Source organism: Mytilus edulis, chromosome 2 (genome assembly GCF_963676685.1).
Source record: "Mytilus edulis chromosome 2, xbMytEdul2.2, whole genome shotgun sequence".
Lineage (NCBI taxonomy): Eukaryota > Metazoa > Mollusca > Bivalvia > Mytilida > Mytilidae > Mytilus > Mytilus edulis.
The window spans coordinates 72,964,304-72,981,879 of NC_092345.1; the positions used below are offsets into that span (position 1 = coordinate 72,964,304).

Genomic DNA, 17,576 nt, shown 5'->3' on the forward strand with positions numbered 1-17,576 from the left:
ATATTTGGTTTATTATATGATTGTAGGTTAATTTTGTCTGACCTTCAACTAATTTTCATCATTCATTCATAATTGATCTATGTGAAGTTTTTAAGATGAGATAAGTTTATCAGATAATATAAGTAAAATATAAACTATATTTTTAAGATATAAATCTGATTTTGATGTATACATGTCCTTCTGACCACATTAATTGTACAATTAATGTTTTGTGATTGAGTGATTGACTCTGCTTCTATTATTTATGACTCTCACAATAAGGTTGAGTCAATATAGCAGGTGACTGTTTGTCTTACAGTGTTAATTTCAATATTAAAATGAATGTTATTTGATTGTTTATTCAAGCATAGTTTAAAAGTAACATGTTTAAAATATTTGATGACTGCATCTCTACATTTTTTCAACATAACACTTTTAAGATATTCAACAATTGCATCTCTACATCTTTTTCAACATTATTTACATACATAAAATAACTTACCACAAAAATGTATACACATTATTTATTTTTTTTATATTAATTGCTTAAAATGCAACATAAGAATGCATGTAAAGTTACAGTGGCTTTGTAAATCAATAACTGTTTGTCCAAATAACATGACTTCTTTCTCATAATATTTTAGTCAGAAAAATGACTCAATCAATGGGCAAGATATAAACTAAATTCTATAAAACACAAATAAACTATAGATTCCAAAATCTTGCAAATTAACATTTAAAACATGTACACCAACAGTAATTTCAACCATACTAACTTTTAATCAATAGTGTGGTAACAACATAATTCAAACTGAAAAAAATATTCAATTAACTGCTGAGAGTTTCTGAAATAGAAGTTTCTAAAACCCTTTCACTTGTCAAAATATCTCAACATTAAGCAAATTCATTAAAATAAATCAAGTAAATCTGATATTCCAGTATCACATCTATTCGTCTTGCATCCAAAAGCAGAATCCATATTACCAGTATGGAAAAATCCCTAAAATAGAGAAAGCATGTGATCTACACAATAAAATCTTAACCCCCTTAAAAACAAATAAGTTATATGGTCATAATGGAGTGTTATCAATTGTCTGTCTACAATGACAACTATCTCAGAAGTTCTATGTTAACATAACATTGTTTCAAAATTAATACTTAAAACTTAAAGCAAAATATTTGTAACATTGGATGTCATTAATATTTTTCTTTAAGTTATTTTCAAACAACATACATGTATATATCACAGGCAAGGCATAGAATACATTTTTTAACATAGATGCATACTTGTAGTTGTATTTTTTTTAGAGTTATCTGCCTTAGTTAAGTCGGTAACTAATGTGAAAATTAAAAGTATATTGAACACTTTTCAAAATACAATATGAGGTTTAATTATATTTCCTATCACTGCCTTCACACGTCACATCATGGTTATACATAGTTCCATAATCTAAATAATTTCATCACATACAGTAAATTCTGTCAAAATGCCACGACTTATTAAAGCTTTAAAGAAACCATATTTATCTTCATTCAAAACCGAAACTGATCATTTTCTGACTGTTAACTCTTTAAAATAGCTGTCTGATGAGAAACAAAAATTACAATTTATTATCTTTTTCCCCATTTTATTGCTCCATCTCCAATATTAAAGTATGTCTTTAAAATATGTCTAGCTGACTGTCCAATTCCTATAGCTGCAAAACTCATAACAATTGTTCCTTGAACAGCCAAACGTGTGTGAATTAAATACATAGGAAGGTCCAGTTTTCTCGTCCTCAGCCCCCACATGGCATAAATAAACAAACCACCTGCTACAGGAAGCCCTAAAACAAAAGAAAAGTCAAATTGAGGAATGTTGAAAAATTCCATGATAATATATTTAACTAATACAAGAACAAGAAATGAAAATGAGGTCCAAAGGGGCACATAAACTTAATAAATATAATCCTTCACAACACACAATATTGTTAAAAAAAACAAATATTAAAGGGTTGCTATTTCAAAGGCAAAGATATTGTATATGTCCTATCACATAATTTTATCAGCAATTTTATTATTATTGTTTTATTTTCCACCTGTAAATTATATACATGTTTACAATCAATGGAAATATGTCCATAAAATTAACAGACCAACAGGAAAACATAATTTCATCCTCTTATTGTATTAAGAGGTGCATAAAAAGATGAGGTAGGTTAATAATTTTAAAATACTGCATGGTTTTAAATGAATTCTTCATGTTTTTGTTGGGAATAGGTTCTTTTTACAACCATAGAGGAGTGATAGAAACTATGCAAACAAAATCACAAGAAAATTACCCTCTATTGTAACAGTTATGTTGTAAACCCTAATTAATCACACTGTTATTTTGGTATGATGAAGAATTGACACCCTGATACTATGTGAACAAGATGTCTTTTGGATTATTACTGGTGTTGATTGATGGTTACATAAACTGTCTTGTTGATGTTTACCATTTCTAACACCTTTCTACATAAAAATCTAAAAAATTTAAATCTAAATATAATTTTTCAACCGATTAAGTTTTCTCATAATCCACCAGTCTATAAGTGAGAGGCCAGAATTAAATTATAAAGAACTTAATTTTTTTCTTCCTAATCATTTGTTCATACATGTACCATACAAAGATCTTACCTACATAGGGAACCATAAATTCAATTGGTCTACTGTTTGGCTTGGTCAACTCTGGAAACTCTTTCTTTGCTTCCTGATATTCTAACCAAGCTTTTTCCCGTTCTTCAGCCATCCATTGCTCTATAGGTGGGCGATCCAGATAAACTGGTTCATACCTAGGTTCTGAAATGGAGCAATATATTTTGTTGTTTATAAATATTAGAAGATTTGGTATGAGTGCCAATAAGACAACTCTCCATTCAAGACACAATTTGTAAAAGTAAACCATTATATGTCAAAGTACAGTCTTCAATGCAGAACCTTGGCTAACATTATGCTTACTCAAAAAGGAATGGCTAAGCTTAAGGTAACTGATAAAATGCATTCAATGAGCATATCAAAATATAATGTTAATACTACCTGTGCCATACCAAAACTTACATTATCAAACTCTTTTACTTTGTATAATTCAATGATTATATGAACTTCAACTTGACTGTAACTTCGTTTTACTCTGAGAACTGGTGATATATTGGATCTGTTCGCCCTGAGTTCATTCCCCCATAGACTGCATAGAGTCCCTTCACCCTGGATTCGTTCTGCTTACTTTTATCAAAGATTTGTATCTTACTATACAATCATTGCTTTTATTAAAAAATATTAATATTACAGTTATCATGGTTATTAAAGTTTACTAAATATACTCAGATATTTATATGGTATAAATTCTCAAATTCATGAAAATACATGGAAATTGTTTTTAGTTAATGGAAGAATATTGCCTTTTTTGAGCAATTAGTTGTTCATAATAATAGTTCTCACTGATTGTAATAATCATAATTGCATGTCTTTGATGAATTAATAATAAAACAACATGTTGTTTTGATGAACTAGTCACCTTGGAATGAGTAGAAAAACAATCATGTAGGTAAATCATGAAACGGATTCATACGTTCATTTATTATCATACTGCATAAAATGACTGACCAGACTTATTTAAATTGTTAAAACTATGCAGATGAAAGGAAATTATAATTATTGACATTGTTTGGTAGCAGCAATACAAATATAAAGCGACTATTTAGCAAACTTTAATGTACTCTGTTTAAATAATGAACACTCTGCAATGAAACTGAATGCAAAAAAATATAAATAAGGACGAATGGACCCTGGCCATGGAAGAACAGGTATCAGGGCGAAAATGAATCAGGGTGAACAGACCTGGATTCAGTAATATCTACTATTTGAACAAAAAAATGATGTATATATTATATATTGGACCTCTGATTGGCTCTGAAACATGTAACATACAATATACATATTTTATGACAGTTCTTTGATTTTTTAGTCCACAATAACAAATGTACTGTATGAGGGTCATAATGGGGGTACCTTCATGACTAATAACGGTAAAAATTCTAGCCAAATGACATTAACAGTAATTTTTGGAGTATGACGATAAAATGTACACTTTCTTTTAGACGATATAAACATCGACTAAATTTGACGAATCACGTTAAATTTTTTCCAAAAATGATGGTAACGATAATTATTTGAGACCTCTGACCAACCAGATATTTTGAAGATTCATGGTAAAATTTTAACCAATTTGACGATAAGGGTAGCCGAAAAATGACTGTCTGATGCCTGAAGTTAAAGGACATTACTGAGGGGGGTAGGACCTTTATTGTTACTGAGGGGGGGTAGAAGTGGTCATCATCCCGAAATCCCAGGCTTAAAAACACGAAATCCCGAGGTCCCGATTTAAAAAAATCTAAATCCCAAAGTCCCGAAATTAGAAAAAAGAATTCCCGGATCCCTAAAGGGTCAATCCCGAAATCCCGAGCTTAAAAACACCTGATCCCATAGTCCCGAAAAATATATATTGGATCTGTTCGCCCTGAGTTCATTCACCCATAGACTGCATAGAGTCCCTTCACCCTGGATTCGTTCTGCTTACTTTTATCAAAGATTTGTATCTTACTATACAATCATTGCTTTTATTAAAAAAATATTAATATTACAGTTATCATGGTTATTAAAGTTTACTAAATATACTCAGATATTTATATGGTATAAATTCTCAAATTCATGAAAATACATGGAAATTGTTTTTAGTTAATGGAAGAATATTGCCTTTTTTGAGCAATTAGTTGTTCATAATAATAGTTCTCACTAATTGTAATAATCATAATTGCATGTCTTTGATGAATTAATAATAAAACAACATGTTGTTTTGATGAACTAGTCACCTTGGAATGAGTAGAAAAACAATCATGTAGGTAAATCATGAAACGGATTCATACGTTCATTTATTATCATACTGCATAAAATGACTGACCAGACTTATTTAAATTGTTAAAACTATGAATAAAGATAAATGACAATTCATAAATACACTGCCATTCCTGTATTCTACTATATATGCAGATGAAAGGAAATTATAATTATTGACATTGTTTGGTAGCAGCAATACAAATATAAAGCGACTATTTAGCAAACTTTAATGTACTCTGTTTAAATAATGAACACTCTGCAATGAAACTGAATGCAAAAAAATATAAATAAGGACGAATGGACCCTGGCCATGGAAGAACAGGTATCAGGGCGAAAATGAAACCTGGATTCAGTAATATCTACTATTTGAACAAAAAAATGATGTATATATTATATATTGGACCTCTGATTGGCTCTGAAACATGTACCATACAATATACATATTTTATGACAGTTCTTTGATTTTTTAGTCCACAATAACAAATGTACTGTATGAGGGTCATAATGGGGGTACCTTCATGACTAATAACGGTAAAAATTCTAGCCAAATGACATTAACAGTAATTTTTGGAGTATGACGATAAAATGTACACTTTCTTTTAGACGATATAAACATCGACTAAATTTGACGAATCACGTTAAATTTTTTCCAAAAATGATGGTAACGATAATTATTTGAGACCTCTGACCAACCAGATATTTTGAAGATTCATGTTAAAATTTCAACCAATTTGACGATAAGGGTAGCCGAAAAATGACTGTCTGATGCCTGAAGTTAAAGGACATTACTGAGGGGGGTAGGACCTTTATTGTTACTGAAGGGGGGTAGGAGTGGTCATCATCCCGAAATCCCAGGCTTAAAAACACGAAATCCCGAGGTCCCGATTTAAAAAAATCTAAATCCCAAAGTCCCGAAATTAGAAAAAAGAATTCCCGGATCCCTAAAGGGTCAATCCCGAAATCCCAAGCTTAAAAACACCCGATCCCATAGTCCCGAAAAAGGTCCTACCCCCCCCCCCCCCCCTTTACTACCCTCATGTATGTTACATTTTTCTAATATCCTTGACTGATGTGGGCCCCATTGGAGTCTAAGCGTGAGCAGGATTGCCGATCTTTTGTAAGCATGACACGTGAATTACAAATTATTGTTCCGTGAAAACAGGAAATGAAGTCTAGCGGGTCGACACAGGAAATTAAAAAAAATGAGAATTGCTTACGTAAATAGTGTAAGCGGGATATGGGAATCTGACAAAACAGTAAGCGGGATCCAGGATCAGAATCCCCCAATGAGACCCCCTCTGATGTCTTATAGTTACAAAAATTATAATATGTGGGATGAAAAGTCTATTATATTATGTATAAATTATAATAGACTTTTCATCCCACATATTTTATCTAATGAAAGTTTCAAAACTGCTTTTCATGGTGGGCTAGACTGTTATTACCTGGCTTCGTGTTATTTTCCGCCATCTCGGTATCCACTTGGGCTCTATAATGTTTAAGTTTTTTTTTATATATATATATACCGACAGTGTGTTACGAAATCATCAACAAAGTTTCAACAAATTGACCTTGACCCTGAAATGATAAATCAAAACATTAAAGAGATCCATAGAAATCTGTGTCGGTTAGACGCATCAAAATAAATGCAAAACTAAGATGTCACATGCCCATAGAAGCTGGATTTTTAAATAGCTTACATACTATTACACATCACACTCAATCAATTTATTAAAAAAAACACGTATTTTACATTTCATAAACATTGTACAAGTAAACTAGAAGAATAACAACCCGACAGGATATCAGATTACACTGTACAGACAAACTTCAAATGTACATTTCCTGAGTAATATCTGGTATCCTCATAAACATTTATAAACATTACATTTCTCTACATTACACAGCTTTAAACTCAAGATCAAATGTGCATGTATTTCCCTTGAAGAGATGAAAGGAAAAGAATATGAATTAGTCGATCAACTGGCTTTACTTCTCAGAAAAAATGGTAATACTATAAATAATGTTAATAATTTTGTTCTAGGATCCAAATTTGATTTTAACAGAGACGTTTAATTGTAACTGGAGATCATGATTGTTATTAGAAAATCAAATCTTCTCTTCTGAGACTCGAACTAACATGACTAAGGACATCTGTCTTAACTGTTTCAAGTTAGTGCAGTAACCTAATGAGCTAAAAAAAACTTAAAGTCCTTTCCTTGCTCAACTACTTAGGACTGGCTAAGTATCAACATCTAAATAGAAGCAATCCAGTCATATATATATCCCTCAGGTCATCATACATGTACATGACATGCACCAGTATGACCCTCACAACCCTTTTTAGAAATCATCTCTTTAATACTAACATGGGATGTTAAAGACGAGTGACATATGTAACAGAAGAGCAAGATTCTTATTATGAAATCATATTGTCTACTAATTTAGAGAAAATGATCAAAACTGTATTTATTGTATTTTCATATCATGCATATATAACATATACATTTGTAATCCTAATTTCAGGTGACAGAATTTTAAATGGTGAAAGTAAATTAAGCCTTACTACACAGTCCTTGTCTTTACTAAATGTTTCCTTCAGACGATACAGCGATGCCAAAAATAATGAGCCCAGTCGTAATAGGTCACACAGAGACCAGATGGAGAAATGGAAGTTGAATGTTCAGTACCTTCATGATTTTATTACAAAGACTATTTCACTTAAGGTAATACAATGTATACGTTCAGATTGTTCAGTATGTTCATTATATGTATTTTGCAGGACAAATTTCATCTTAATCTAAATATATATATAATATAGATTTTAATGCTGCATCGAGAGTGATATTTATCCACTAGAAACAGTTAAATTTCAAATATAAAACACAAGGCTTGCAGAGCGTTTTAAATGTTTTATATTTAACTGTCAGAAGTGGATAATAATTATTCTAACATGACGCCCTTCAAACGCTTTGAGTACACACCCGTGGTAAAATATGAATATATTGCATTGGCTGTTCCGATCGTACTCCCACGTCAAATGTTTTTTTATGAATGAAGTACCCGACGTCATAGAATGATGACGTAATAATTTAAGCATTTTACGGGAAAATACACGCTTCTAATACCGAAAATCATCACAACAAGGAAACGTAAACAAACGATGTTAAAATGTGGTATAAGCCCATATTTTTTATACATAGAAGACATATAAGTAAATTATCATTAAAATTCATCCAAATCTATATAAATACGTTATTGTAAATAGTTTGAGCATGTCACTTATTCTGTTTGTTCCGTTCTTTTACGCAAATCTGAAAGTGCGGGAATTTATGGGAACGGCAAATATTTGCCTCCACCTAGAGCGCTTCTTTCCAAAAGATAAAATATTTGTCTTAAAGGGCCAACCTGTGGTAAAATCACGATATATTCAAGCCCCCATGAATTATTTCTTAAGTATTGCATGAGATTTAGTGGTGGAATCTGTTTCTCTAAAGATTTTTAGACGATATGCGGACAATCTTAATCCTTCTTTTCTAACACCTGCAAAAATATGTGTTCTTCTATGAGAAGTCATCAGGCATTGTTGCCTTTTGTCTTTGCGTCACAATAGATAGTTTAACGTCATAATAGATTTCTTACCAAAGAAGAACTGAAATTAAATGAACCACACTCAAAATAATTAAATGTAAATAATCAATGTGTAATTTAAATTGAATAAGAATTGGGGAAATATATGTACATGTGCCTTACTGCCTTTATCATATACATGTATCAAATCTGTACACTCCAAACTAACCCTTAGAGATAATTAAAAAGAATTAAGATTCAGATTTTTTTCTCAAATAATAATTTCAAGCTTTAATATCCTTCTGACAGATAAGTTGAAGACTTTCCGCTAATTCTGCTTTCTAGAGCTATTAAACAATTTATTGTAGATTAGCTCATAAGTTTTATTTATTATGATCTTGTTCTTTTTATCAAGTTAGAATATCTACATGTAAACCTGTACTAATAGAAAAAAAAAGGATGGTGAAAAAATTTGCTTGCTATATATATGTTTGCATTCAGTACTTTTAATTTTTGGCATCTGTCTCTATAAATATGAATTTTAAAAATTCTTCTAAATGATATCTAGTTAGTAATTTAGCATAAGAAGAAGGTTTATGTAAAAATTCTTGGTCATACAAACAGTGTTGTTCAGTTACATCTGGCACCAATTCAAAATCCTAATAAATAAATTCAACCAAATTTGTGAATTTTCACAGCTCTCTTTTAACTACAAGAGAACCGTGCATATTATGAATTGTACACTTATATCACCTACATGGCAATTGTCAACCAATGTTGAAAGTCTTGTACATGTAGCAACACATAACTCTCCAGTATTCACCGACTTCTAAAATTAACACTGGTTTTCTAAAAAATCTGCATATTAAAGCATACTATGTGCTCCACGACCCTTAAATACATGCATATGTTAATTTTGGCACAAAATGGTCAAAATATATTTTTCATTCAACAACAAATTTTCTCATGTAAATTCATTGGCTAGTATAATTGCATAAAAAGCTCTATTTTTGGTCACAAGTAGAACTTCTTTTAAATATGTTCTAAATGTTATTGTGTGACAGCTACCTAAGCATGAATAAATTGTTTTCTTTATTTGGTGTCTTTTTAAACCAACAGCAAATATATTTCAACATTTTATACCCACACTATAGTCAAGGACCATGACTTGTAATAACAAACAATAATAATGATGTAACTTCCTTTACAGATAACACACAGTACAGCAACTATGCAAGGTCCAATATTGATATCCAGGTTTCGCAGTGTTGAAGTCCTGGAACTGAAGAAAGTCCCCATTCATATGTTAGAAGGACTACATAGGCTACGGGGACAAATAAAAATTATTATTGTTTCAAGATGCCTTAATTCCTTACAAGTAAATATATTGAACATTTAGATAAATAATAATTCAATGTATAACAATAATTTCAAAATCATATTTTTAGAGTAATTGTAAACTATGAATTGTATGTTTAAAAGAAGTTAATTTTACATCATGCATAACTGTTTTCATGCCTAGTAGGAAGATAAATTTGATAGAATTAAAAATATTTCTGATTCATTTTGATATAAGGGCTATTCCAGAAAAAAATGTATGGAAGGGGTTGGGGTTGGAAGGCACATTGTATTAATAATACATGGGTGATGGGTATCAGAGCAACTTTTCACACTATAATGTACTATTATTCTCAATTACAATTGTCTGGGTGGCGGGTGCTGACAAAAACTGCCTTCCACCCCCCCCCCCCCCCCCCCTTCCCCCCTTACATTTTTTTCTGGAATAGCCCTAATTTAGATTTTTGAATCCTGTGAAAATATCTTGTAGTAATTGTCACAGAAATAATTGTACAATATTTTTTCAGGATCTTTTTGAAGCCTGTGGAGGAGATCAAAGCTCACCAATGTCTTGGCCATGTTTAAAATCTATATTTTTAAGTTATAATGGACTGAGGAAATTAGACTCATCTTTGGTAAGTTAACTTGATGTCATTTCTGAAATTATTTTGTATCCATGACAAAATACAGATGTTGGGTAAATGTCAATGAGAGAGCATGACAACAATACTTATTAGAGAAAACAATATCTAGGGGTCAACAGATGTCTTCAACAATAGACATATTTCTATTGTCATGAATTCTGATTTCATATTTTGCCCTCTCTCTTGAAGCCCCTTTAGAACAGTCCTTTCTGTTAATTTGCTTTAGAATATCAAAGCAAACAAAACTGAAAGTCTCTACTAAATGTTCTTTTAGAAACAGAAGGTTAAACCTTGATGACATTGAGAATCATTATGATGATGACTTCACCATCGTACATACCAGAACTGTGCTGAATGAAATAAACATTAAACTCTTGGGGCCACAGGATAGATTATTTCCTTGGTATATTAATACAAAAATACTTAAAGATACAGAAAAGTTGTAAGAACTCAACGCTACTAGAAAAAGAGCATGGAAACAGGATTAGTCTTTCAGTCTGATTGCGGAGAAGTAAATGGGCAATAGTATGATATTTTATGAAATCTTGCAAGCAACTAAAGCATGTGAAACTGCATACATTTGTATATGAATTAAAAGAAAATGTTTTAAATTACTTCTTTTATTCATCCCAATTTCCAATGTATAGCAGATAAAAAAATCATTTAGATGGATGTACAAATGTATAGAATGCATGCAGTCATAGCAAATAAAATGACTTGAAATTGATATTCCTCTATTGTGTCCAAACAGCTTCTAATTCAAATTTTTGTTTTACTGATTCATTATATAAAAATTGTTGTAATCAAAACGATACTGATTTTTTTCCCTCTGTTTCATATTCTATTGTTGTAATCGTATATATGATATTATATATATTCTGTTGGATTTCTTTGATTATATTTACTGTTAAGGTAAATACAGAAATTTTAAAGTGATTCTATGAAAACTGTGACAGGATATGAGTTGCATTAATATATTTTTAAAACTCATTTAATTTCAGAGACTGCTACCTGTATTAGAAGTAATAGACATAAGTCATAACGATTTAGAGAGAACAGAAAATTATTTAGAGGTAATTCTTATTTAAGATATAGAATGTTTCATAGCTATCGTACTGTCATTGCAGATTTTAACCATAAAATGTATACTTAAGAAAATGTGGTATATATGATTGCCAATGAGACAACTCTCAACAAGAGACCAAATGACACAGAAATTTACAACAATAGGTCAATGTACAGCTTTCAACAATGGAAAAAACCCATACTGCTTAGTCATAGTGTTTCCTTCAGCTTTTAAAAAGGGCAGGGTAATTGTTAGCTCAGAGGGCACATTAAGCGCGATGGACAACAATTTTAGGCCACTTACTTTATAAACAGGCAATTTCTATAAAATGGATTCATTTAAAACATACTAGTTTAATGCTATAAAAAGGATATATACATCTGTAATCAATCATAAAAACAAATTGTTAAACAAGAAAAAGTGTTTAAAACATGTATATGAAATATTTAAAACAATAAACACAATTAAAAACAAAATCAGTTCTTTAAAAATGTTTAAAAACAAGAAAGAACTATGTCATATATATAGAAATATTGCTTTGGTCATAGCAATTGTCATTGACAAATCCTCCTTTTTTTCCCTAAAAACAGGTTGACACATTCCCTGATATCCAAATCATCTTTTCTGTGCCTCTTTGGTGCTGAAAATAAATAAATTACACATAAAACAAGAATATCTTCAATAATCTGGAAGTTTTTTCATAAATTGTTCCTTTCTTAAATTAATTCAAATTAAAAACTATTTAAGAAGTAAATTTAAAAAAAATATTTTGATGAAAAAATGAATTAATTGAAAGTAATTAATATGCAAGTGATTTCATGAGATCCTTGGCCTAACTCAACTTTAACCTTAAATTATCCCTTTGACAAAAGTTTATTTTTAGCCCCGAACTAACACCGTTGCAAGTGCGTAACCATTTTGTAATAAAAATCTACAAACATTTGAAAAAATGATAAAAGCTTTCTGCATTTTGCGGCCTGTTTCTCATTTTCTTCCTCACGTTTTCGCTTCATACGATTTGTTGATGGCATGATTAGTATCTGTATTCACTATTCAATCTATTGCAGTTTGCTAATCAGCTGATTACGAAATTGATTACAAAATGGCAACCTAGTGAACTTTTGTTTACGTTTGAAGGGAAATAACTCGAGCGGTATTCATAAAATATGTCTTTCAGTACCGGTTGTTAATTACGACGATAAAGGCATGGCGTCAGGAATTTCGACAAAATTAGGGCAGGGCGCAAATTTTTTTTCCCAAATAGGGCAGGGCGTCGAGAAATCGCGGCAGGGCGCCATTACACGCCAAAACCACCTGTAGGAAACACTAAGTCAGCTATAAAAGGCCTGGAAATGACAACAAAAAAGTCTCCCCTAAAATGGGGTAGTGGTGAAACAGTGCAACATAATAACAGACTTTAAAAATCAGTTGAAAAGAGCTTATCTCAATAAATCTATTCAAAGCAGAAATTCATCTAACAAAAACACAAATTGGTTTTTGCAGGGTACTCATACATTCCAACAAACAAACAAAAAACACTAAATACAGATCTGAGTGTACTCACAATTACTGAAAGCTAGTTCAAAGCCAATACCAACTATTTAAAATAAATCATGCATCTAGCATCAAAAGTTCATTTTATCTGATAAGACAAATAAATATGTTAAAAGCTTTTTGGTTAAGAACCTATCTTCACAAATGTATATATTTGAGTTTATTTTTAAAATATTTTCATTTAATGTTAATGTCTTTTTGAAAGCAAATGTAATAATGAACTACATTTGTAATCATAGATCAGAGGATGAAATTAATTAACTATATATTCACATATTTTATATATTGATCTTTGAATTTCATTGATGGTATTAAAACATACATTTTTAAGCTGTAATGTCATTTAGTGATGTTCAGCAATATTGACGCTCCGTCTAAAAATTTGTTAATGTTGAGCTGCTTTGACTAACACAATGCATGTTTTAGATGTCTACCATGTATGATATTTCCTATATTTTTCAAAATTATTAATGAAAATAGATATATTGTTTATAACAAAGTAATTTTCATATCCTGTATTTCTAACAGCATTTGACAGACATTACAAGAGTAAATTTAGGATTTAACAGATTAGATAGCATTCCATCTTTTTCACTGACAACAAAATCAAGAATAAAGACATTAGTTCTACGAAATAATAACTTGGATAATATAGAAGGTATTGTATCTAGTCATAGATTATTTGTAATATATGCAAATTGGTAGTTGTCACTTCTTAGTTATAAACGTGTGTGTTTAACATTTGTTTTTGGATTGAGCCACGTTGAAGTTGAAGTAATTAACATTTGAATGATTAAGCTGAAAATGTCCAAAAGGCACTGAAGGAGAATATTCAAAGCTCTTTAAGGTCAACTTTGCCTGAAAATATATTTTACTCCTTCAGTTTCCATATTGGTTCTTTTCTATACCTGACTTTTTTTTATGGAATTTAACTGTTCTGTAAATGTCAGAAATTGTTAATCCAGCATGGCAGGTTTTTCCAGTGGATTTCTTTTGTCACATTCACACTACATGTATATATAAAAAGGTATTTTGAAGTTGATGATAAGTGAATGATAAAACAACTGCAACAGTATGGACTTCATGGTTTAAATTTCCCTGATAATATGAAAAACTTGTCACAAACCTTCAATAAAATGGTCTAAAAGCGAAAAGTATATCCCCTCTAAAATATTTTCCCTTTAAAATACATCCTTTCAGAAACTCCTCAATATAAGTAGAAATCTCTGTCCCAATTTTGAGCAATCACAGTTTCTACTCTGGCAGAATAACTTAAGCATAAGACACTTTTTAAGATATTTTCATTTTTATCACCGTGGCAGGCAATCGAAATTTATTTGATTAACAAACCTACTTTTATGTAAGGTAAGAATTTATATGTACATATATACAAATGAGTGTAAATATATTGCAGGTATAGATGATTTAAATAGCTTAGAAGAACTGGACTTATCTGAGAACTGTCTATGTGATCATTCATGTTTGGTTGGCCTGGCAGAGCTTAATAAGCTGAGAATGGTAAGTCATATCTGAGAACAGTTGGCTGTGAAAGAGCCTTTAGAATGAGCTTTATGAAATTCATATGTTCCTTACAATTATTAAATATATTTATTGCTATTTTACGAAATTTTCCTTTGATCTAGCTGACTGATAGTTTCCTTTCTCAGCGGAGTCAAGTGATATGAAAATTTATTGCTAGAAACTAATACCGTGTTCACACTTTAAAATCTGCACAGGGTCAAACCCAGGTTAATTAACCCGAAATTAATTACCCCAGTTCACACTTGAAAAAAATTAACCCGGGTTGGGATTTTCCCTTTCAACACAAATAGAAATGTTAGCAACAATATTGTAACACGCATCCGTCCACTGTACATATTTACATTTTTAGCTTTGGAACGGTGAGCTTTAGCCATCACTTGGCGTCTGTCGTCGTCAGCGTTCATCGTCATCCCTCTGGTGTAAACTATTTCAAACATCTTCTTCTCTGAAACTACCTAACCAATTCAAACCAAACTTAAGCTGAATGATCCTTATGGTATTTAGAATAAAATTTGTGTTTTATTTTCTGTTTCGTCAAAAAACATGGCCGTCATGGCTAAAAATAGAACATAAGGGTAAAATGCAGTTTTTGGCTTATATCTCAAAAACTTAAGCAGTTAAAGCAAATCTGACATGAGGTAAAAGATTTCTTAAGGTAACATTCTATCAGCCCTGAAATTTTAAGATGAATCTAACAACCCATTGTTGGGTTGCTGCCACTAAATTGGTAATTTTAATGAAATTTTGCAGTTTTTGGTTATTATCTTGAATAGTATTAATGGTAAAGTTGAACTGTAAACAGCAAATATGTTCAGCAAAGTAAGATCTACAAATAAGTTTAATATGACCAAAATTGTCAATTGACCCCTGAAAGAGTTATTGCCCTTAAAGGACAATTTTACTCACTTTGTTTATAAATGTTTTCTAACTTTAAAAAATATTCTCCTTTGAAACTACTGAACCAATTCCAACCAAACTTTAGTTGAATGATATGAATTTTGCTGTTTTTTATAATCTTGAATTGATTAACGATATGCATACCTGCCAACATTTCAAAATGCCCATGGGGGTTTAGGTGTAAGATGGCTGTCATAGTCCTACAAAACCGTTTAAGGGGTTTTAAAACTGCATTTTCAAACACTTAATATACATTAAACCAAAAAAATAAACTATGATGAAATTGGACACTTAAACTCTTAAACGAAAGATAAATGCCAAAAAATGAAAGTGAGCGATTCAGGCTCTTGAGAGCCTCTTGTGTCATCACAGATGCACTATTTTTAAGTCTGTAATTTTTTACTGCACTTCTGGCCACTTTGGATGAGTTCAATCACCATCAACCACTTTCCTTGTTTTCAAATAACATCACTTTATCAAAATTGCACCCATTTTTCGCCCAAAAAAGCGACGGAAATGATGTAGGATAAATCGTTTGTCAACATAGATTTATAAAATTATATTCTTTTTGCTGCCACTAATTTAATGTGGGTTATATAATTTGTGACCCAGTAAATACGGTCACTGGACATCTATCAAAATATGACGTCATTTGATATATATGACGTCAAGTAATAGTAAAGTCACATTGAAGAGTCTTATTAAGCAAACATCACTATAGCAACAATCTCACATTAACTTCACTGTGCGTTCACATTTAGAAGTGAGATAGTTATTCTGGGTTCGCCCCACATTAACTCCACCTCAAATGAGGGGTAATTTTCATCCGGGTTCGCCCCTAGTTAAGGCGTTCACACTTCCTAAATTTAACCTGGATTAACTAATTTGGGTCAAACCCAGTTTAAAAAGGCATAGTGTGAATGGTGTATAAGGGGGCACGTGGCGCTGCTAATGAAATTGAAGTTGTCATAGGTAGAATAGCGATAAACAGATTATCATTGGTCATCTCAACTATCTCAACTCGATTGATTTTTTCACTTTTGCCGTACTGGCTCAAGCGAAGAATATCAATCGCGTTGAGATGATCAATGATAATCTATAAATATCATAACTTACTTGAAAAACTAAGTAGCAAATATGGAATTTCCCAGGAAAGTATTTAGTTTTTCTCTTGTATTTTTTTATGCCCATTTTATAGGCATGTTTTCTGGTCTGTGCGTCTGTCCGTTCGTTCGTCTGTCCCACTTCAGGTTTAAGTTTTTTGTCGAACACTGAACACTGAACATAGAAAATGATAGTGTGGATGGGGCATCTGTGAACTTGGGACACATTCTTGTTATAACATGTCTGCAGACAAAAGTTAGACCAGAGCATTAATTCTTTGAAGTTCTATGTATTTTTCATGGACATCAATATGCTAAACTTAGACAAAATTTAAGTGTAATCATTAGTATTTTGTGAAGGTGGTACCAAACACCTTAAATTAAATTAATTTGGCTCGTTTAATTTTCCTAATAGTTATCAAAGGTACATGGATTATAATTTAATACGCCAGACACGCATTTCGTCTTCTTAAGACTCATCAGTGACGCTCAGATCAAAATAGTTATAAAGCCAAAAAAATAAAAAGTTGGCGAGCATTGAGGACCCGAAATTCCAAAAAGTTTAAAAAAATACATACTATGATCCTTTGACAAAAATATAAAAATTCAAGAAACCACACACTTTACCAGAAAAAAATCATTGGATTTATAGCAGTTTGACGAACACCAACTTTGATCATTGAGAAGCTTAAAGTCATATGAAACAAGTGATAGGTGAAAAATAATGTTTATCCAATTCTTGAACCAATGCATGTATATATCATTAACTTAGTCTTCTGTGCACGATTTTAAATTTTTTACGATATTATATATCGTATAATTGTCAATTTTTTTTCTCTTTGTCTGTTATGATTTAACAAATATGGTAGCTCATTAAATGCCGTGTTTTGACTCCCAAGTTTACCGATTGTCACCTTTTAGTAAACAATCAACAAAAAAGCATGGATATTGAGCACGTGTTTAACATGT

At 31.2% G+C, this 17,576-nt stretch overlaps 2 protein-coding genes across 2 annotated transcripts in view; one reads left to right on the forward strand and one right to left on the reverse strand.

The window, feature by feature from the left end:
- Positions 1 to 322: 322 nt before the first annotated feature.
- Positions 323 to 6,478, reverse strand: LOC139512886 (uncharacterized). Its single transcript, XM_071300830.1, has 3 exons — positions 6,339 to 6,478; positions 2,638 to 2,799; positions 323 to 1,805 (listed from the first exon to the last, which is right to left on the reverse strand). Exons 1-3 carry the CDS (start codon positions 6,361 to 6,363, stop codon positions 1,591 to 1,593), a joined length of 402 nt encoding a protein of 133 aa, XP_071156931.1. The 5' UTR covers positions 6,364 to 6,478; the 3' UTR covers positions 323 to 1,590.
- Positions 6,479 to 6,494: 16 nt separating this feature from the next.
- The window catches only part of LOC139512885 (serine/threonine-protein kinase 11-interacting protein-like), a 44,863-nt gene continuing 33,781 nt past the window's right edge, over positions 6,495 to 17,576 (forward strand). The window contains exons 1-7 of the mRNA XM_071300829.1: positions 6,495 to 6,901; positions 7,420 to 7,619; positions 9,674 to 9,841; positions 10,329 to 10,436; positions 11,447 to 11,518; positions 13,594 to 13,723; positions 14,480 to 14,583. Of these exons, the coding sequence (XP_071156930.1) occupies positions 6,844 to 6,901; positions 7,420 to 7,619; positions 9,674 to 9,841; positions 10,329 to 10,436; positions 11,447 to 11,518; positions 13,594 to 13,723; positions 14,480 to 14,583 (840 nt within the window). The 5' untranslated portion in view covers positions 6,495 to 6,843. The remainder of the gene's footprint in view (positions 6,902 to 7,419; positions 7,620 to 9,673; positions 9,842 to 10,328; positions 10,437 to 11,446; positions 11,519 to 13,593; positions 13,724 to 14,479; positions 14,584 to 17,576) is intronic.

Bases quoted from the DNA above. Each gene is read 5' to 3' on its own strand.
- LOC139512886 (XM_071300830.1), bottom strand. From the start codon at position 6,363: ATGGCGGAAAATAACACGAAGCCAG. The intron at 2,800-6,338 runs GTAATAACAGTC...GCTCCATTTCAG, and splicing joins GGAAAATAACACGAAGCCAG to AACCTAGGTATGAACCAGTT. The intron at 1,806-2,637 runs GTAAGATCTTTG...CTTTTGTTTTAG, and splicing joins ATTTATGGTTCCCTATGTAG to GGCTTCCTGTAGCAGGTGGT.